This window comes from Pan troglodytes, chromosome 4 (genome assembly GCF_028858775.2).
Source record: "Pan troglodytes isolate AG18354 chromosome 4, NHGRI_mPanTro3-v2.0_pri, whole genome shotgun sequence".
Classification (NCBI taxonomy): domain Eukaryota; kingdom Metazoa; phylum Chordata; class Mammalia; order Primates; family Hominidae; genus Pan; species Pan troglodytes.
In genome coordinates, this window is record NC_072402.2 from 161,183,881 (window position 1) to 161,206,899 (window position 23,019).

Below are 23,019 nucleotides of genomic sequence, written 5' to 3' on the forward strand. Positions count from 1 at the left end.
CCATAATTCAGAATAGCGGTGCAAAGCTCACTGAGCACATTCATCACCCTTGAAAGTCTTCGAAAACAGATTACTGGGCTTCGCTCCCAGAGAATGATTTCGTTCCTTAGGTTCTGTGGTGCAGGCAGGTTTGGAAATCACTTATCTAGAAGTCCTTAATGCTTTGTGAAACTTAAGGCCGCTCACTCCATCTACCATTTTCTCAGAGGGCAGCATAGTATTAACGGAAATGACCCGTTGCATTTTACTTCTTGCGTGCTGTTACCACCACTGCCTTTTACTCTCCTTTGAAATAATTAAAAGCACTGGGAAGGGAAAGCACTGGAGAATTTTACTAAACATAATCTGTTGCAATAAGGTGTAACTAAATAAAATGATAGAAAACTGTGCCTTTTAGAACAGGAATCAACTGCATCATCTGTGTGCTTTCCAAAAGTGTGGCTCACTCTTCTTTTGCAAAAGAAAACTACAAGGAATCTTGACAGGAAGTTGTTGGGTTTTTGTTTTTGTTTTTGTTAAGTAGTTAGTTCTACCAAATAGTTTTGCAAATAGACCCAGGCTTGACTGGCAATTAAACATGAAACTTCTCATTGGGTATTTTCGAGACTACCACGGGGAATCAGCTACCAGCTTACTGCCATGTGGAAAACTGCACGAGATTCCGGGATTGGAATCAAAATGCTAATTTAAAAGGTCAAGTGAAGCTGCTCCTCACGTTTTGGCGTGCCTGCGCTCTCTGCAGGCAGAAGCGAACAAAGACCCAGCAAGAGAAGGCAGAGGCTAAGACCCATCCCGTATCTGCTCTCCTGAAATAATTCTGGAGTCATGCCTGAAATGCCAGAGGACATGGAGCAGGTAAGAACTAGCAATTCAAGAAATGAAGCATTCTAGAGTAAGAGATGCTTTAAAAGCATTCCAGTGAACGCCTGCTAAAACCAGAATCGTTGTGTAAAGAAAACAGAAACGGGTGTCATTCATTTCCTTAAAACATAACCTCGGGACATGGAAGAATAAGCCAACTTTAGTTACTGACCCGGAGAACCAGGTTATGAAGGGCTCAGCTAAGTCTCACTAGCTGACAATACAGAATTGCAGCTTCATTTACCATTTTAAATGCAATTATGTATATAAAGTTTCTACATAAATAAGGATTTTATCTGTAGTGTGTTCCTTTCCAGATGTTCTTTGTCTTTGTATGAATTGAATCTGCTAACATAACTTTTAGTTTCAGGCTGCTCTCTTTAAATGTATAGACTTAGCCACCACACCAAGTTGTATATTGTCTATGTTAAGAATGGCGTTTGATTCGCATAGACCCTACCATCATTAAAGAAAATGATTAAAAACCATATCCAAACATATGCCCCTAGAACTGTACCCAACTTTTACGGGGAAAGTACAAGTCAGATTTTCAAAAGTAGCCAAGTTAAATTCTTTCTGTTCCTCAAGACTAGGCTGCTCTGAGAATCAGAATGCTAATTGCATATGCTTGCCCTTAAACCTGCTTCACGTTGAAGAATGAAGAATTAATTTTCTTTTCTCCCATAGAAAGGTAAGATTACATCACGTGTTGCGACTAGAAACTTTAAACCGAATTCCCAGTTTTTAAGAGAGAAGTAGTAAGATGATCTTGGCTGCTCCCCCGGCCCTCTTTCCGCCCTCTTCTTTGTTGTCCCCTGATTATGCTTGTTTAGCGCTGGGGCAGTCCTCAAGGATTCCCTAAATAAAGCCAAACTGATGAACAGTAATAGCCTGTGTTTAAAAAAAAAAAAATCGGAACATAAGAAACCTCAGGCTGTCTTCGATTACTGTTCTAGAGAAACTTTATGTTTACACGAATAAGGAAATGAGTTTTTGTTGGGGGTTGGGGAGGAAGGAAAGTCATGGTGTTCTGACGTGGAAAACTTCTTTAAAAGGCTGCTTAGTCTTTAGTTTGAAAATAAACCAAAAAGGTTTAGGAGTCGGGGAAAGGCCCTAGGAAAATCCAGACAGTGGTCACGTTTGTGGACGACGTTTAGAGCTTGCTATCCTGGGCACACAAGAACCCTTGGACTGTTCGGTGCAAAGTTGGCAAATCCTACACGGCCTGTGCCAGGGTTTACTTTCTGCATCAATTTCACAGGCGTCCAGCCTGGCTGAGGACTTTTTGCGGTTTTTAACTGGAAGGGGAAGTAAGTCGGCATCAGCACTTAGGGCTGATTAACTTTTAAAAGGTGGTAGAACGCCCAGCCTTACACGCTGCTGCTTAAATTCTCGGTGCTCACCAAGGCTGGGCTCGTGTGGCCCAATCCTGCAATCCCCGAGGCGGTGTTTCTTAAAGGGTGGGCTTGATTCTGGTTAAACCCATTAAGAAGTCGGACCCCGGGCTCGTTTCTTGTTCTGTAATTATGGGTAAAGTCCAAGGATCTGCGTTTTGAAGAGGTACCTAAGTAGTTCATCTTCCTTCCCCCCACAACTTTTTATTTTTAATTAGTTAAAAATAGTTCTACATTTTTGAAATCTCACACACAGGTTTTTTCTTTTTTTAAGCATCCCAGGAAGACAAATGGCTCAGACGCCAACCCTTTTATTTTTATTCCTTGTCTTTTTCTAAATCTTTCAAAATTCCCACCTAGGGCTCTAGAGATGTGTCCATTATGCTCTACCCACCTCCGCCCCCGCCCCCATGACTTTAAAATGCTTTTTATTCGACTTTTTATATTGCTCAGTCGATCCTCATACACTGCGCAGTCTGCAAACTTGAAACTCAAGGCGATCCACTTCAATCTTTTCCCGAGTCAAGAAAAAAAAGAAAAAAAGTAGAATAAAAAGCACACAAATAAAATCTCCGAAACAAAACCTGAATTCACTGCCTAAGGTCAGGGCCTTTCTTTTGTGTGTCGCTTTAAGCATCGGCGCGTGGGCTGGGGGCGGATCGCGCGTACCCGCCCTCTTTTTGGGGCGTCGGCGGAGCGTGGCCAATCAACGGGCGCGGCTATGGCAGCGGAAGCCGGAAGCGGCGAGCGGGGTCGTTCTGGGCCTAGGGGAGGCGGGCCGAGGGCGTCTGAGCTGAGGCCCGCGTCGATCCTGGGTTGGAGGAGGTGGCGGCCGCTGAGGCTGCGGCGTGAAGACGGCGGGCATGGTGGGGCGGGAGAAAGAGCTCTCTATACACTTTGTTCCCGGGAGCTGCCGGCTGGTGGAGGTGAGGGAGTCGGCCTGGGCGTCTCCGGTGGGAGCGGGGGCGCCGAGGGGGACGAGCCACCGGGGCTCGGGCGGCTTTCCAGGCGTATTCCACCCGGGTCAGAGCCTCCGGCCGGGAGTGGTCTCACCGCCACCCTCCCAGCCCCGGATCCGAGGGGGGCGCCACCGAGTTTGTTTATCTCAGCGCACACGGGTCAGTGTTTTTTTCTTCCAGCCACTGCGGCAGGAAGCAAGTAGGTGGAGGTTTTACTTTCGAGTTCTGTCTCTGCTCCTGAGGACGAAGAGGTTTTTCAGAATTGTTTGTTTTGATTTTGGTTTTCCCCGTTTATTCATCTTTGGTTCGTATTTCTCGATCTTACAAGTTCGTAGGTTTGAGAAAGAACAGGAAAAGGTGACTTCTCACAAATAACAGTGCTGGAGATGACAACTTATTGAACTCTTACGTTTTCAGCACTATGTTATGCACTTGACGGGCATTACTTTAATCCTCCACTGTGAGATACTTGTTATTGCCTCATTTTGTAGACGAGAAAACGGGCATAGAGGGTGAGACATTGGCCCAGGTTCATTCCGTAAGGTTGGAGCCTGGAATTCAGATACAGGTTTGTGTGACTGTCTTGGGCTTTGAACCACTACGGAGTTTCCCTGAAGGAAGATTATGGTGAAGATCCATCTCTGGTGCCCCCCGCGCCCCCGTCCCATCCTGCTCCATTCCACTTAAGGGCCTCCAGCATTAATCTGTCCACAGAACATATCCAACCCTGGGGATAAGAACACTACTAATGCCCAGACCATGTCTTTTGGAGAGAGTAGAGAATATAGGAGATGGCTGTTTCTGTTAATGCAAAGTTTTCATGCTTCCAAATTTACTTAGGGTTTTCAAATCACTTTGGTTCTTTGAGGGTAAAGTTAGGATAAATGGTCTATTAAACCTCTATGTTCCTAGGTCCTCCAGACCGTGCTGAGTGCATGTTACATACGTTTACATTTATATGTATGCATTTGTATGTGTACGTGTGCATATAAAGCTTAATCTACTTTCACAAAAAGAAGTTCAGTATAAAAATGAAAATAGCTTTTTGTGTTTTCCTTCATTAAAAATGAAACAACGAAGAGCTTGGCACAGACTTACTGCTCTCAAAACCTGTAGAATTAAAGCTTACTGACTCATGAGAACGAGAACTGTCTCATAGTTAATGTTAGAGAAGCAGCCTGGAGTGGTTCTTGTTAGTAATACTGTCTGTGGAGCACAGTAGCGTCGCAGTAGGAGTTAGACCAATCCCACCTAAGTAGTCAGAGAATCTTAAAAAGTAAAGCCCAGTAATGTTTACTTAAGGGTCTGTTTCTGGGGAATTAAAAAATTAAACATGGAACTGTGCCAAGTTTTAAAGTTTCCAAAAACGACAAGGTATTTACCACTGAAATTTAGGAAAACCACATACTAATAGTATTCCATTCTTTACTTTTCTAGAACATTTTTAGTAGACATTAATGCAGGTGTGCTAAAGTAGAAATCACTGTCCCAGAGTACTGTGTTGGACCATTTGGAAGGAGCCATATATCTCCCATTACCTATACAGTTTGGTATCATTCGATTAGATAGGATAATAAGAACATTTATTTATATGTACTTAATTTTTCAAGAAATGTTTTTTTGGTGTCCATAAATCTGGTCCCTTGGAGTGATTGAATTCCGTACTTCAGAGTTTAGACAATAAGAGGCAGATACGTTTAGAGTAACTTAAACTGATATTAGATCTACTTTCCCCCATATAATAAAAATTGAGAAAAAGTAGACTTCAGGCAAAGTATTATCAACTCTTTATTGTGCCTTGAGTGAACTAGATAGCATTTTATTCTTTCATTCTGACTTTCTTAAAGTGTTTAGACATTTCTTCCTTGTGCACAACTAAAATAATTTATGGAGTGCAGGTCCAAAGTAGTTTTTAGAGGGATATTTCTTTTTCTAAAGAACGAGCCAAAAAGCCTCAACAAAACAGTGTAAAAGGCAGAGTATTGCTTATATAGAAGCTCAAAAACAGAGATATTTGTTTGGCATATTTTAAATTTCGGAGTAATGCATATTCAGAGGAAAAGTTACCTTATTTAAGTAAACGGAACTATTCGGACTCCTCGTGGTAGGGATAATATGGAAAATGTTAGAAATGTAGAACTTTAAAGCTGAAAGAGCCTTAGTCATTTTGTCTAAATGCCTTCCCCATTTACCAATGAGGAATTAGATCAATAGAGATAGAATAACTTCTAAACACCAATTTGTGGCAGAACAGTTAAAACTTTAATCATTCATGAAACCAAATATTAGTTCACAGGATTGAGACAAAATGCAGTGTATTTGACTTGACCAGAGAAGCAAGACTCAGGTTCTGGTTCCAGCCTTTTCTCTTTTACTATAGACAAAACAATTAACACTGGACTTCTTGTTACTCTCTTGGGAAATAATATCTCTTCTAACAAGCTGCTGGGTTTTTTTGTTTTCTTTTTTTTCCTCTTGCTCTTTCACCCAGTCTGAAGTGCAGTGGCTCAATCTCTGCTCACTGCAACCTCTGCCTCCAGGGTTCAAGCGATTCTCCTGCCTCAGCCTCCCAAGTAGCTGAGATTATAGGCGCCCACCACCATGCCCGACTAGTTTTTCTATTTTTGGTAGAGACAGCGTTTCACCATGTTGGCCAGGCTGGTTTTGAACCCCTGACCTCAAGTGGTTGGTCCACCTTGGCCTCCCAAAGTGCTGGGATTACAGGCGTGAGCCCTGGCACCCGGCCTCAAACTGCTATTAAAAAAACAAAAACAACTATGATTGTATACTTATATAACATGTTAGTTTTCTTTTTTTTGGTTTTTTGTTTGTTTGTTTGTTTTGAGATGAAGTCTAGCTCGTGTCCCCCAGGCTGGAGTGCAGTTGTGCGATCTCGGCTCACTACAACCTCCGCCTCCTGGGTTCTAGCGATTCTCCTGCCTCAGCCTCCCGAGTAGCTGAGATTACCTAAAATTAGCTAGAAAAAAATATGAAACAGTGTACAGTACCCAGCAGTCAGGTGTCAGTGCTCAAGATTTTTATTAAGAGTGACGATCTGAAGTGCAAGCATTTACTGAAATGGAAATGATACTGCGCAACATTCTATTTGAAAATTAACATGTTATAGGCCGGGCGTACTGGAGGCCTTACATAGTAACCCAGGGGTATAAGGATATAAAGTTGCATTTTCTCATACAACTCCACTTCCTTTTTTACGTTAAGGTATTATATTCCCTAAAGAGCCTTGTTCTTCTCTATACTTAATACTGCATCAACTCCAAGAAGCTCTTAATTATAAGAAGATCATCTGGGCTCTTACTTAAGTTGCATTAAGTTAGCAAAAAATACTGCAAAACTGTGACGATTCATAAGATTTTTTTTTAAATTCATTTAACAGATGTTAAAATGAAACAAGTGTACTTCACAGAATCAGTGAAGTACACAGATCTTAATTCATTGTTTAGTAACTTTTGTGGATTGTATAATGCTTTGGCTTCTATTTCAAGTTTTCTTTTTTAAGGGGGAAAGATACTGTTGTCATTTTGAGAAAGGTAGATGGCACTTTTTGTTTTGCTTGTGTAAGAGAAACGGATTTTTATGAAAGCTTTGAACTTTCCTGGAGTTCGAGAGTACACTGGTCCTCTAAATGCGGTCTCCAAATCACGATGATCAGCATCACTTGTTGGAACTTGTTGGGAATGCAAATTATCAAGCCCCAGCCCAGACCTTTGTGATCTAAAAGCCCTCCAGGTGATTCTGATCCACGCTGAAGCTTGAGAACCACTGACCTTAGGAACTGTTACCTGTTCCTTTGCTTCCGTAGAGTGAAGTAAAAAGTGAGAAACTCAGAAGAAACCAAATTATCTCTCTTTTAGAGTATTTTTTCAGGAATCTTTACCGTATTTATCCTGTGTAAATTGTTTTCTCTGATTGTATCTGTACTAGACTTGGCATGTTTTCTCCTCTTTACAGTTCAATCTTTGTAGAGCTGTTTTCTTGCCAAATTTCAAAGAAAATATTTTGTTGGCTGAAATCCTTGTTTTCATAGATCAGTTGGTTTAGAGCCAAGTTTTGCAACACAGCCTGAATGAAATTGCTTTCAACTTTTAAAATGTCTTGAAATTGGTTGAACTAAGGAAAAATAATCCTAAGAATTTACCTTTATACTATCTTTCCCTGTTAGTCTTTTCATTTTACGTTTTTGATTGCTAGAAATACTTGATTTTGGTGTCTTCTAAAAAAAAATGTATGTATTCGGCTAAGTAATTTAATTGAGCTAAGGGCTTTAAAAGGTCTTTGGTTATTGTATATGTATTTAAAGATTTTGACAGCCCAGAATTAGGTGATTATAACAACTCTTGAGATAAAATAACTGGTTTGTTTTTAATAGTAAAAGTTGACTTTATTCAAGATCCTGGTTGGAAACTTGGTGTTACCCATCTTGGGAAGAAGGGACATTTTTGGAACTATGCTTGGAAACATAGAATTTAAATTTTTTCTTAAATAGTGGTTCTTTTTCATTTCTGTGTGTAAGAATTTATTTGTTTCACAGTAGCAACACAGATGAGCTTAAAATATTTTTTCTTATCCTTTGTGTTTATTAGTTTTAGCTTTTTTTTTTTTTTTTTTTTGAGATGTAGTCTTGCTCTTGTTACCCAGGCTGGAGTGCAGTGGTGCCATCTTGGCTCATTGCATCCTCCGCCTCCTGGGTTCAAGCAATTCTCCCGCCTCGCCTCCCGAGTAGCTGGGATTATAGGCACCCGCAACCACGCCTGGCTAATTTTTTTGTATTTTTAGAAGAGATGGGGTTTCACCATGTTGGCCAGGCTGGTCTTGAACTCCTGACCTCAGGTGATCTGCCCAGCTCGGCCTCCCAAAGTGCTGCGATTACAGGCATGAATCACTGCACTTGGCCAATTTTAACTCTTCTATGTAGGTAAATTTTGGGTTAACTAAGGAACATTTACCAATTTGGTTAAACTTAGAAAGCATTTAAGTGTTGTAAGGACCAAGTTTTTTTTCCTCCTCATATATTCCTTTGAAATGTTGATTAATTCTCTACCTTGGGTCCATCAAAATATGATAAATCATTGAGACTTGAAAGAACATTTGGGATTAAAATCTGAAGACCAGAAATGTCAGCTTGTAAATATATTGGCAGATTTGACGCAAATACTAATCAGGCCTTAAAATAGGTAAACTTAAAACACATTTCTCTCTAGAGACTCAAAGAGCACCCTCAGTTGTATCTATAGGAGCAAGACAAATTGTAAAGTCTTATAAACTGAAGAATGTAATGTTGTTATTTACTATTTAGGTACTTGGAGCAAAAGTATAAAAAAAGTTGCTGTTTACTAACTCATTTGGGTATTATCAATCATAAAAATAGGATTTTCTGTTAACATAGGAAATATAAATCTACATAATTCCTTGCATATCATCTTGTGTTCCTTTCCTTGGGTAAGATTATTATAACTTTTTTAATTAAAAAAAATTTTTTTTTGAAACAGGGTCTCACTCTGTCCCCCAGACTGGAGTGCATGTCATGATCTCTGCTTATTACAACCTTGGCCTCCCAGGCTCATGATCCTCCCACCCCAGCCTCCCAAGTAGCTAGGACTACAGGCATGCACCACCTGTAGCTCAGCTAATTTTTGCTTTTTTGTTTTTTGTTTTTGGAAGGACGGGGTTTCACCATGTTGCCTAGGCTGGTCTCGAACTCCTGGGCTCAAGTGATCCACCTGCCTTGGCCTCGCAAAGTGCTGGGATTAAAGGCGTGGGCCACCATGCCTGGCAAAAGCTTTTTCTTAAGTGATACAGTTTTTTATATGGTTTGATTAATCATTGTTCTAACTTTATTTATTACATTTTTAAGTTGTGTTTTCTGCTTTTCTTATTTTAAAAATTTATTTTTATAAATACAAAGTATATTTTTACTTTTTTTTTGTATTGAGATGGGTCTCATTATGTTACCCAGGCTGGTCTCAAGTTCCTGGGCTCAGCAGAGCTGCCTGCCTCGCATTCCCAAAGTGTTGGAATTACAGGCGTGAGCCTGGTGCCCGACCCTAACTTAACTTTAGAATTGGCTTGCAGATATGGGACATGAGTCAAAATACGTAGAATTAAGACATTTAGGGAACAACGATGGTGCCTAATATATTTAAGATAACTGTTTTCAAAGTTAGTAACTCTTTCTTTCCGACTTCACCTTTTAGGAGGAAGTTAACATCCCTAATAGGAGGGTTCTGGTTACTGGTGCCACTGGGCTTCTTGGCAGAGCTGTACACAAAGAATTTCAGCAGAATAATTGGCATGCTGTTGGCTGTGGTTTCAGAAGAGCAAGACCAAAATTTGAACAGGTTAATCTATTGGATTCTAATGCAGTTCATCACATCATTCATGATTTTCAGGTATGATTTAGGTTATTTTAAGATATACATGAACAATATTAAGAATTGTCTGGATGATACAGAAACTATCCTTGCTCTCAAGGAAATTACTATGTTTGAAAGCTCTAAAGCTGTATTATGCAGTAGCATTTTTTTCATTTAGCATGACATGGTATATGTAAACCTTAAAGTTAAATTTTGACACGCTGACAAAGACAAATATGAGACATTTTATAAAATGCTTATGTTTATAGATTGCCTTCTAAGTAATACTTTCTCTGCAAATGGTTTTCAGATGTTACTGTAAACCTCACAACACTGCAAAATAGTTATTTTCATTTTAGAGCTGAGGAAGCAGGCTCAGAGAGGTTTTCGGTATCATTGATACTATTCTCCCTTTGACATGGATTTATTAGATATTTAAATCATGTTAATTGCATAAATGATAGCTCTTTCCTCTTGTCCAAATTGGGGGATAAAACTTGTTTTGATTTAGAAACACTTCTGTTTTGTTCTTGTTTTTGAGACTTAATCTTGGTTTGTTGCCCAGGCTGGAGTGCAGTGGTGCAGTTGAGCTCACTGCAGCCTCCGCCTCCCAGGGTTCAAGCAATTCTCCTGCCTAAGCTTCCTGAGTACCTGAGACTACAGGCGTGCGCAACCACACCTGGCTAATTGTTGTATTTCTAGTAGAGATGGGGTTTCACCATGTTGGCCAGGCTGGTCTTGAACTCCTGACCTCACGTGATCCACCCACCTCAGCCTTCCAAAGTGCTGGGATTACAGATTTGAGCCACTGCGCCCAGCCTAGAAACATGGTTGTTTTATTTTCAGACAGGGTCTCACTCTGTAGCCCAGGGTGAAGTACGGTAGATCAATCACAGCCCACTGTAGCCTTGAATTCCTTGGCTCAAGTGATCCTTCTGCCTCGGCCTCCACAACAGTTAGAACTACAGGCTCATGCCACCACGACTGGCTGATTTTTAAATTTTTTTGTAGAGATTGAATACCAACCACTATGTTGCCTAGTCTTATCTTGAACTCCTGGCCTCAAGCATTGTCTCACCTCAGCCTCCCAAAGTGTTGGGATTACATGCATGAACCATCACACCAGAGTAGAAATACAGTTGTTGACAGTTTTTTTCCTGGTTTGTGTCTGCATATTATGAAATACTCTTTTCAGTGCCTATAAATATTTTAAGTTTGAACCTTGCGGGGAAAAGAAGCAGCATGACAAAACTACATTAGAAATTACAATGATTTATTCTTAGTTGAAAGAATGTTGACTTACTGCACATTTTTCTCTGAATTAACTTTAAGAAGGCTGTAATACCTCTTTCATTTTATTTTGAGTTAAAAATACGTCAATGCTTAACTTCTAGCCCCATGTTATAGTACATTGTGCAGCAGAGAGAAGACCAGATGTTGTAGAAAATCAGCCAGATGCTGCCTCTCAACTTAATGTGGATGCTTCTGGGAATTTAGCAAAGGAAGCAGGTAATGATGACTTTATAAAATTTTCATAAAATATTAAGTGATTGCTGAGTTTTTAGAAATTAAAGTTTTGTAGATGGTTATTTGTTTTTATATATCATGAAAAACCATTCTAAATTCCATGAAAGAGTAATGTCATGTAAACATTTAATAGATTTGTCTTCTTTTTTTGTAGCTGCTGTTGGAGCATTTCTCATCTACATTAGCTCAGATTATGTATTTGATGGAACAAATCCACCTTACAGAGAGGAAGACATACCAGCTCCCCTAAATTTGTATGGCAAAACAAAATTAGATGGAGAAAAGGCTGTCCTGGAGAACAATCTAGGTAAGACCTAATCTCTTTAGCCCCTGATTGTTTTTGAAGACTTTAAAAATCATTTATACATACACATATATATGTTTTTAAATTTAAAAAGTCAATGAATATGAATCATTAGAGAAAAATTAGAATATAGTTAATAAAGAAAATAAAAAATTCTAAGAGATAACTACTTTGTGAATCCTTCAAGACAGTTTCCACTATCAGTGTTTACATATTCATCTTTACACATAGAAAACAAGTCAGGTAATACAAGCTTTTGTAACTCATTTTCAAAAAACAGGGCAGTATAATTTCTCTTAGAGTGAGATATTCTGTTTATGTATTCTGTTATATGTATGTTACTGTGTTATATGTGGTATGTATTTTGTTTTTATGTATTCTGTTATATGTATGTTGTATGTATTAACATTCTATGTATGGTGTTTCTTTTTTCCTGTATGTGAGTTTGTGTATAACACACATCTCCATATATAAAAAGTATACACTCCTTAGAAAAAATGTAAAATTACTAAGAACAAAAGTTCTCATAAATGCTGCCTCAGGGAGATAAACACCAAATATGGTTAAGTGTGGAAGCATTTTTATATATTTTCAAAAAATGTATGCATGTTGTTTCACAACCTGTTTTTTTTTCCCTCAACATCTTTGCATTTCAGTACGCGTGGAACCTACTCTGGGATGTCTTACTCCTATCAGTGGCTGCACAGTACTGAGTTTAATGGTCCCCTGCACTAAAACTACTGCCTTAGACTGCACTATGGCCTTGAGAAGCAGCCCCAGTATAGAATACCTTACTAATGGACATTTAGTTTTTTAAAAAGTTTTCTTGTATTATAAATTATTCTGTTGAAATCATCCTTGAATACATTTGTCTTAGTTTATTTCGTGCTGCTATAACAGAATACCAACAACTCAGTAATTTATAAAGAACAGAAATTTATTTCACACGGTTCTAGAGGCTGAGAAGTCCAAGATCAAGGTGAGGGTCTTTCTGGTCCTCTGGAGGGGAGGAATGCTGTGTTCTCACGGCAGAAGAGCAGAAAGGGATGTGCTCCTTCCTTCAAGCCCTTTTATAATGGCATTAATCCATTCATAAGAGCAGAGTGCTGATGACCACCTAAACACCTCCCAAAATGCCCCACCTCCCAACACTGTTGCTTCGTGGATTAAGTTTCAACATGAATTTTTGGAGAGGACAAAAACATTCAAACCATAGCAGTATCTAAGTTCTCTTGTCATATAATCTAAAAGAAAATGTTTGATTTGCAGTTAAAGTGTTAACTATTGTATACCATCAGCAGGGACCATTATAAAATCTAAATATTAATGAGTGGTTGTAAAACTAATGTGAACACTCATATACCCTTCACATAGATTCACAAATTGTTAATGTTTTGTCACATTTGTTTTATATGTTTGCTTTTGCCAGACACATTGATAATTAGTTGAATTTCATCTCCAAATACTTCACCTTTCTTTTATCTTCTAACAAGAAGAATGTTCTTCACATAATTACAGTGCAGTTATCATACATTTGGAAACTTAACATTAATATGGTACTGTAATCAAATACAAATCTATTTAGGAATTTTCTCATTTATGCCAAAAATGTCCTTTATTGCTTTTATTTTTTAATCTAGCATCCAGTCAAAGACTATTCATTGCATTCAGTTGTCATGATAAGTTTTATTTTTAATGATCATATTAATGTAGGATTTATATATATAAAAAAAACTAGTCCAAATGACAGAAGATACTTAACAAATGTGGTTTTGCCTTTTTCTTTTTCTTTCTTTTTTTTTTTTTTTTTTGAGACAGGGTCTCAGTCGCCTGGGCTGGAGTGCAGTAGGGTGAACACAGCTCACTATAGCCTTGACCTCCTTGTCTTAAGCAGTCCTCCCACCACGAATGGCTAATTTTTTTACATTTTGTAGAGACGAGGTCTCACTGTGTTGTCCACGCTGGTCTCGAACTCCTGGGCTCAAGTAGTCCTCCTGCCTTGGACTCCCAAGTGCTGGAATTACAGTCATGAGCCCCACCGCACTCAGCCTTTGACTGTTTTTAATTTTATTTTTGAGGCAGGGTCTCACTCTGTTGCCCAGGCTGGAGTACAGTGGTGCAGTCATAGCTCATTGCAACCTTGAACTTCAGGCTCAAGAGATCCTTTTGCCTTACTCAGCCTCCCAAGTAGCTGGGACTACAGGCATGTGCCACCATGCCCAGCTAATTTTCATTTTAATTTTTTGTAGAGACGGAGTTTTGCTATGATGCCCGGGCTGATCTTGAACTCCTGGCTTCAAGCGATCCTTCTGCCTTGGCCTCCCAAAGTGCTAGCATTATAGGCATGAGTCACTGTGCCTGGCCTTGAATATTTTTACATTGCATTGTCACAAGTGAGCTGTGTCATTTTGGTATATTTTAATTAAAAGGCAAGGTTTCTACTTTGATATTATTTAAATCCACACCCTTGTATCTTACATCAAAATTTAAGAATCAGTCAGCTTTAAATTATTTGCTTTTATTCTTCTCTAGGAGCTGCTGTTTTGAGGATTCCTATTCTGTATGGAGAAGTTGAAAAGCTTGAAGAAAGTGCTGTGACTGTTATGTTTGATAAAGTGCAGTTCAGCAACAAGTCAGCAAACATGGATCACTGGCAGCAGAGGTTCCCCACACATGTCAAAGATGTGGCCACTGTGTGCCGGCAGCTAGCAGAGAAGAGAATGCTGGTAAGAAGGATTCCTGAGTCCTGTCTTAGTGAAGGTCCGCTTTGTCTTTTCCATGCTTGAACTTTCATAGCTGTACTTGGAGTGTTACTGAGTGAAAGCCAAAAGTGCTTTTTTAAAACTAGGAGACCAAACAAAAGTAGTTTACATATACACTGTATTCATGAAGAATAAAAATATTATGCTCTTCTGTTTGAATTTATTTCTTATGTACTATAGATCCCATCATTTCTTTTATTGCAAAGTGTTAGGAAACTTCAAAATAATCATCTAAGGTCTTTTAAGAAGGTACTCTTTGGGGGCTGGGCGTGATGGCTCACACCTGTAATCCCAGCACATTTGAAAAAGTTGGTATTAAATATAATATCCATACAAAGAAAGATGAGACTGATTTAGTTTAGAATATTAATAGGATGACCACAGTTTTTTAATATATGAGAATTATATTTTGTAATATATAACATGACAATATTTAAGAAAGTTTAGCTCAACTTGAAAAATGGTTCTATTAAGTTTTTGTTGTAGCTTGGGATAATTAAAAATACTCATTAAATTGTACTGTTTTCATAAAAATTTGTAATGCTTTTTTATATTCCCACTAATTAAGTAAAATTGGAGGCTTTTTTTGATTTTAAAAATTCTTAAGGTTTAAATTCTAGAAATTGCTCTTTTAAGTGTTTTGCTAAGAGTATTAGTAGGAATTTGATTTTAGATATCTTGTGGAGACCTTTCCAGAAAAAGAGGGTTGCCTTTTAGTTCCTGGACCTTATTTTAAGTAAGCTTTTTGGTCAAACCTATTATTCTACTCGGCTCAAAAAGTTGAAACTATTGAATTTATTGTGTCATCGTTCTTAGGATCCATCAATTAAGGGAACCTTTCACTGGTCTGGCAATGAACAGATGACTAAGTATGAAATGGCATGTGCAATTGCAGATGCCTTCAACCTCCCCAGCAGTCACTTAAGACCTGTAAGTACATGGCTGTAAAAACCTTCTTTAGATCCATTGCTATGGTATATATTATTGCTGTGTTGGGTAACTTCATTTCTCAGTACTAATCAAAGTGAACTTTGCTTGTATGCTGGCTGTTCATAGTGCTACTTTTCTCTAGATTATCATCTGTAGAGAAGATCATGAGTATTGAAGTTTGTAGAAAATGTATTATTGTCTTGATCATGACAGGCATTTGGTTTATTTTTCCAGGGATGATCAAATCAGATTTCTTACACTAAGAGCAAAAATAAGTAGCAAATATAAAACCTCAAAATGGCCAGGCACAATGGCTCATGCCTGTAATCCCAACACTTTGGGAGGCTGACGCAGGAGGATCCCTTGAGCCCAGGAATTTGAGACTAGCCTGGGCAATGGAGGGAGATCTCATCTCTGTTTAAAAATATATACATATTTAAAAAAAGGTCAGGGGGAACAAAGCCCTCAAAATATAGCCTTTCACTTACTTTTGATTTTCTTGTGTTTATCTTTCTTTAAAGATTACTGACAGCCCTGTCCTAGGAGCACAACGTCCAAGAAATGCTCAGCTTGACTGCTCCAAATTGGAGACCTTGGGCATTGGCCAACGAACACCATTTCGAATTGGAATCAAAGAATCACTTTGGCCTTTCCTCATTGACAAGAGATGGAGACAAACGGTCTTTCATTAGTTTATTTGTGTTGGGTTCTTTTTTTTTTTTTAAATGAAAAGTATAGTATGTGGCACTTTTTAAAGAACAAAGGAAATAGTTTTGTATGAGTACTTTAATTGTGACTCTTAGGATCTTTCAGGTAAATGATGCTCTTGCACTAGTGAAATTGTCTAAAGAAACTAAAGGGCAGTCATGCCCTGTTTGCAGTAATTTTTCTTTTTATCATTTTGTTTGTCCTGGCTAAACTTGGAGTTTGAGTATAGTAAATTATGATCCTTAAATATTTGAGAGTCAGGATGAAGCAGATCTGCTGTAGACTTTTCAGATGAAATTGTTCTTTCTCGTAACCTCCATATTTTCAGGATTTTTGAAGCTGTTGACCTTTTCATGTTGATTATTTTAAATTGTGTGAAATAGTATAAAAATCATTGGTGTTCATTATTTGCTTTGCCTGAGCTCAGATCAAAATGTTTGAAGAAAGGAACTTTATTTTTGCAAGTTACGTACAGTTTTTATGCTTGAGATATTTCAACATGTTATGTATATTGGAACTTCTACAGCTTGATGCCTCCTGCTTTTATAGCGGTTTATGGGGAGCACTTGAAAGAGCGTGTGTACATGTATTTTTTTTCTAGGCAAACATTGAATGCAAACGTGTATTTTTTTAATATAAATATATAACTGTCCTTTTCATCCCATGTTGCCGCTAAGTGATATTTCATATGTGTGGTTATACTCATAATAATGGGCCTTGTAAGTCTTTTCACCATTCATGAATAATAATAAATATGTACTGCTGGCATGTAATGCTTAGTTTTCTTGTATTTACTTCTTTTTTTAAATGTAAGGACCAAACTTCTAAACTAATTGTTCTTTTGTTGCTTTAATTTTTAAAAATTACATTCTTCTGATGTAACATCTGATACATACAAAAGAATATAGTTTAATATGTATTGAAATAAAACACAATAAAATTAACACTTGATCCAGAATGTTAACTTACCACCCCATCCTAGAATGTTACAGTTACTGTATCTATTTGTGCGAATGGATTTGTTTTTAACTAAAAATTAATAGCTATATAATCTTGTTACATTATACAGTTGACCCTTGAACGGTGTGGGTTTGGGGTATCAACCTTGCACAGTCTAAAATCCACTATAACTCTGGACTCCCCAAATACTTAATTAGTAAAAACCTGCTGTTGACCAGAAGCCTTACTGATAAACATAGTCATTTAACATATTTCTATCTTCTGTGTATTACATACTGTATTCTTAAAGTAGCCTAGAGAAAAGAATGTTATTAAGAAAATCTCAAGGAAGGGAAAATGTATTTACTACTCATTAAGTGGAAGTAGATTATCATAAAGTTTTTTGTTGTTGTTGTTAGACAAGGTCTCGCTCTGTCGCATAGGCTGGAGTACAGTGGTGCATTCTCAGCTCACTGCAACCTCCGCCTCCTGGGTTCAAGCAATTCTCCTCCCTCAGCCACTCGAGTAGCTGGGATTACAGGCACCCGCCACCACGCCCAGCTGAGTTTTGTATTTTTAGTAGAAATGAGGTTTTGTCATGTTGGCTAGGCTGGTCTCAAACTCCTGCCCTCAAGCAGTCCACCCTCCTCGGCCTCCCAAAGTGCTGGCACTACAGGCGTGAGCCACTGCACCTGGCCTGGATCATAATCAAGTTCTTTATTCTTATCTTCATGTTGAGTAGGCTGAGGAAATTAACTGGGGAAATTTTACTGATACCTGAGTCCTACCCTGGGCTTACTGAAATAAATTTTGGGAATTGAGGCCTATTAATTTATTTTTAAATGTTTCCCAGGTGGTTCTAAGGTTGCCAGTCTGGCATTGCATTTGGCAACCACTAAATTAAAGCATTTTGTTTTATATTTTAAGTTACTACATTTCATATAGTGCATAATTAAGTTTCGGAGAGTAAAAAGTGTTATTCTTCTCTAGCCACCCGTTTTTCAACTGTGAAAGAAATGGATGTAGATCAGTTCCTTGCATATGTTTCTAGAGGCACTCTGCATATAGAAGAATATAATCAAAAAACTCACGTGTCCATACTCTCACCATCCGCCCTCACAAAGAATAACATAAAATTCTCTGACCTTTTTTTCATTTGGAATTTGTTGTATAATATAAAGAATGTCCTTTTTTTTTTTTTTGAGACGGAGTCTTGCGCTGTCTTCAGGCTGGAGTGCAGTGGTGCGATCTCGGCTCGCTGCAACCTCCGACTCCCTGGTTCAAGCGATTCTCCTGCCTCCGCCTCCCAAGTAGCTAGGATTATAGGCAGCGCCACTACACCCAGCTAATTTTTGTATGTTTAGTAGAGATGGGGGTTTCACCATGTTGGCCAGGATGGTCTCGATCTCCTGACCTCGTGAGCCGCCCACCTCAGTCTCCCAAAGTGCTGGGATTACAGGTATGAGCCACCGTGCCTGGCCAAAAATGTCCTTTTTTAAAAACTTCATTTAAAAATTTCATTATTTGCCATGATAGCATAAATAATGCCTGTATTTCCCTTTCCAGATTCCCCAGTTGTCAGCATTTAGCACATTTACCCTATCATTTTCATGCACACTACATATGTATACTATTTTTATTTCCTGAACTATTGAAGAGTAGGTTGAAGATACGATGCTTCATCACCCACTTAGTATATAAACCTCAGTGTATATTTTCTAAAAATAAGGATACATGCCTATATACCCTGTAATGTAATCACAATAAAGAAATTACCATTCAATTTCATAAGATCCCATTCAGATTTCATCAGTTGTTCCAGTTGTCCTTTATAGGTCTATGCAGTCCAAGATTACTTGTGTGTGTCGCCATGTTGCTTTAGCTTCAATTTGGAACAGTTCCTCAGTGTTTGTCTTTGATGAGCTTGACATTTTTGACATTTCTCTGTATGAGAAACCATAAGTTGACATCGATAGCTCCAGTTACAGTCTTGTTCCACAGGGTTTATTTTGGCTCTTCCCATGTTTGAAGCACCTTTCTCTGACAGCAACCGAGTTCTCAGTTCTTTTTTTTGAGACAGGGTGTCACTCTTACCCAGGCTGGAGTGCAGTGGCACAATCTCAGCTCACTGCAGCCTCCACCTCCCGGGTTCAAGTGATTCTCCCACCTCAGCCTCCTGAGTAGCTGGGACTACAGGCATGTACCACCATACCCAGCTAATTTTTGTATTTTTAGTTTTGCTATGTTGCCCAGGCTGCTCTCAAAGTCTTGAGCTCAAGCAATCCACTCACCTTGGTCTCCCAAAGTGCTGGGACTACAGACATGAGCCACAGTGCTCAGCCCGAATTTTTTTTTTTTTTTTTTTTTTTTTTTTTTTTTTTTGAGATGGAGTCTCTCTCTGTCACCCAGGCTGGAGGTGCAGTGGCATGATCTCAGCTCACTGCAAGCTCCGCCTCCCAGGTTCATGCCATTCTCCTGCTTCAGCCTCCCAAGTGGCTGGGACCACAGGCACCCGCCACCACACCCAGCTAATTTTTTTTTTTTTGTATTTTTAGTAGAGATGACGTTTCACTGTGTTAGCCAGGATGATCTCGATCTCCTGACCTCGTGATCAGCCCGCCTCGGCCTCCCAAAGTGCTGGGGTTACAGGCGTGAGCCACTGCACCCAGCCTCAGCCCTCATTATTCTATTTATTCATTTGCTTCATTCATCCATAAGAATCATTCTGATGACACTAGCCAAGCCTTCCTCTGTTCTCCACTTTACATAGGCCTCCAAGCCAGCTGAGCATTCCCAGACCCATGTGACCTGGCCCTGATGCCAGTGACTGCAGGGACCACTGTACCTGGTCAAGGATCCTCCCGACCCATGGAGCACTGCACCAAGAATCACATGTGCCACTATGTACCAGCAGAGCACCAAAGAGAAGGAACTAGTTCTTTTTTTGGCTGCATTTATTCCATTGTATCAATGAGGGAAATCACAATTTATTGGTGTATAGATGGTCCCTGACTTACAATGGTTCAGCAGATTTTTTGACTGCAATGGTGTGAAAGTAATCACATTCAATAGAAACCATACTTCAAGTACCCATACAACCATTCCGTTTTTCACTTTCAGTATAGTATTTAATAAATTACATGAGATATTTAACACTTTGCTGTAAGATAGGCTTTGTGTTAGATGTTGCCCAACTGTAGGCTAATGTAAGTGTTCTGAGCATATTTAAGGTAGGCTAGGCTAAGCTGTGATATTCAGTGGGTTTATGTGTATTAAATGCATTTTTGACTCAGGATATTTTAAATTTACGAAGGATTCATCAGGATGTAACCCCATTGTAAGTTAGGTATCTGTATTGGAATATAAGCGAATTATACCCCTTTGGCAGCCAAATCATCTCATCAACATTAAATATAGCAGTAGGCTTTTTTGTAATTTTTTTTGTGCAGTAGGTTTTAATTCAAGGGTAGGCTAGTCAAGATAATTTTTTTACTTGAAGGAAGTATTATGTTTAGTGCAAAGAAACAACTCTAGATTCAAACGTGATTTTTCCACTTGCTAGCAGCAAGTTGCTTTTCCTTTCGGAGCTTGAAGTAATTTTTAGGGTTAAATGAAAAGAATACCACCTATTTCACAGGTCTGTCATGGAAATACTTGGAACAGAGATACTAGCACATGTAGCTGTGGACTTAACAAATGCCTAAGGGTTGGGGTATGGGGGAGAAATGGTGGTCTTGTAATATTACCTTCACTTTCAGCTGTAAGATATTAGGAGTTTTCTCTCATAAATAAGATTACCAGTGGTTTTTCTTTGTGATTTTTAAGTATTTTCTAGATTGTAAATGCATTTAAAAATATTTCAAAGAAAATTATTTTTGTAACTTGTTTTACCTAAGGACTTCTGAAAGTTCTTTTCTGTATTTTGCTACAGAAATAGCCAGAATACTTGAATTTGTATACATATAAATGTATCTCTGGAAATTGAATACATTCACTCCATGTATTTACTTGCAAGTGATTTACATTGAAAGATGGCCATGAAATTTCCCAGCTGTGTCTACAGTTACTTTGCTTTCCATGGTCCCCATTTCAATTCTAATTTTTGACATATATACATGCTACATATTATTGAACAATTTCAATTTCCCCCCAGTTTGTTATAGATTTAAAAAATATTCCCTTTGAAATGAAAAATTGATATATGGCCTTTAAAATGTTTTAATGTGAGATGCTAAAAATTATTCAGGATAAGTCAAACACTTTGGCATATAGGAGGGCTGGAAATAATTTTTTATTTTCCTTATACAGTGTCACCCCCAGGCTTTGTGTGGAAAGTTGAAAGAGGGATGATGGTTCTGGCCTTCAGAAGTGTTCGTCTATAGTTACAATTCACCCTGAAACTAGAGGTCAAGAAAGGAAGAGGAAAAAATAGATGCCATATGATATGACACCAAATAAGATGACACCAATGTCTATGTAGTTGGATAACATTTCTCTAAGCAGCATGAGGGACAGTCATCTTTCATAATGTTAACCCCAAAACATTCTGAATTTTTCTTAATGACCCATTACAGATCTATGATCTATGACCCACTTAAGTCTGCCAAACCAATTTAACACACTCTCTGCCTACAGACAGTGTTATCAGACCCAGATTATTTATTTTATTTAAAATCTTGAAGACTTGTGAAAAAGATGTGAACTTTGGTGAATAGACTGGTTGCATCCCAACCTTAGATTTTTTAAAAAATGTTTTTAATTGTGAAAAGAATAGTGCATACAACAAAGTACATTAAATGTATGTGCAGTTTGAAGAATAATGATAAAGTCCTGTGTACCTGCCACTCAGGTTAAGAACATTACAAGTACCTTAGAAGCTCTGCAAATGCTTTCCCCCTATTGTTTCTGTATTAGGCGTAATTTTTTCTCTAGAGAAAAGAAACAATAGGATATGTGTGTGCGTGTGTGTCTGTGTTATATTTTTCTTTTTTAAGAGATGGGGCTCTTGGTATGTTGCCCAGGCTCGAGTGCAGTGGCTATTCATGGGTGCAGTCATAGCCACTACATCCTGGAACTCGTAGCCTCAAGCAACCTTCTCATCTCAGCCTCTTAAGTAGATAGGACTAGAGACATCCACCACTGTGCTCAGCTTGTGGCCGGCAGACTGAAGACCCAGGAGAGCCAATGTTCCAGTTTGAGTTGAAAGGCAATCTGCTGCAGAACCAGGAAGAGTTGATGTTGCAGGTGGTCTGAAGACTGCTAGAGAATTCTCTGTTGCTTGGGGAAGATCAATCTTTTTATTCTACTCAGGCATTCAACTGATTAGATGAGGCCCACTGACATTATGAAAGATGTATTAGTCCATTCTCATGCTGCTAATAAAGACATACCCAAGACTGGGTAATTTATAAAGAAAAGAGGTTTAATTGACTCATAGTTCAGCATGGCTGGGGAGGCCTCAGGAAACTTACAATCATGGCAGAAGGGGAAGCAAATATGTTCTTCTTCACAAGGTGGCAGGAAGGAAAAACGGTAAGCAAAGGGGAAAAGCCCCTTATAAAACCATCAGATGTCATGAGAACTCACTATCATGAAAACAGCATGAGGGTGACCACCCCCAAGATTCAATTACCTCCCACTGGGTCACTCCAATGACACATGGGGATTATGGGAACTACAAGATGAGGTGTGGGTGGGGACACAAACCATATCAGAAGGCAATATGCTTTAGTCAGAATTCACCAATTTAAGTATGAATCATATCCAAAACATCTTCACAGACACCCAGAATGATTGACTAAATATCTGGGCAGCCCATGGCCCAGCCAAGTTAATACATAACATTAACCATAATAGTATCACTTTTTCCCCAGAGGTAACCATTATCCTGACTTTTTTCTACTTTAAAAAAATTGTAGTAAAATATACATATCATAAACTTTACCACCTTAACCACTTTGAAGCACACGGTTCAGTAGCATTAAGTACATTCACATTGTTATGCATCCCATTTCCAGAACTCTTCATCTTGCAAAATTAAAACTTTGTAGCCATTAACAACTGCCCCTTTTCTCTCCCCCTGCATCTCTAACTAGCATTCTTCTCTGTGAATTTGACTACACTAGATAACTCATTTGAGTGGAATCTTACAGTATTTCATACAGTATTTGACTTGTGACTGGTTTATTTCAATTAGCAGTAACGTTCTTAAGGCTCATCTATGTTGTAGCATATGTCGGATTTTTTTAAGGCTGAACAATA

At 38.6% G+C, this 23,019-nt stretch overlaps 1 protein-coding gene across 2 annotated transcripts; it reads left to right on the forward strand.

Annotated features, from left to right (window-relative positions):
• The first annotated feature begins 645 nt into the window (after window positions 1-645).
• On the forward strand, window positions 646-16,763 carry MAT2B (methionine adenosyltransferase 2B). Of its 2 annotated transcripts, none has more exon segments than NM_001246566.1 (7): window positions 646-855; window positions 9,430-9,624; window positions 10,983-11,097; window positions 11,270-11,422; window positions 13,952-14,145; window positions 14,998-15,111; window positions 15,633-16,592. In NM_001246566.1, coding segments are annotated over 7 exon segments (972 nt in total). In that variant the 5' UTR covers window positions 646-825; the 3' UTR covers window positions 15,804-16,592.
• The last annotated feature ends 6,256 nt before the right edge of the window (window positions 16,764-23,019 follow it).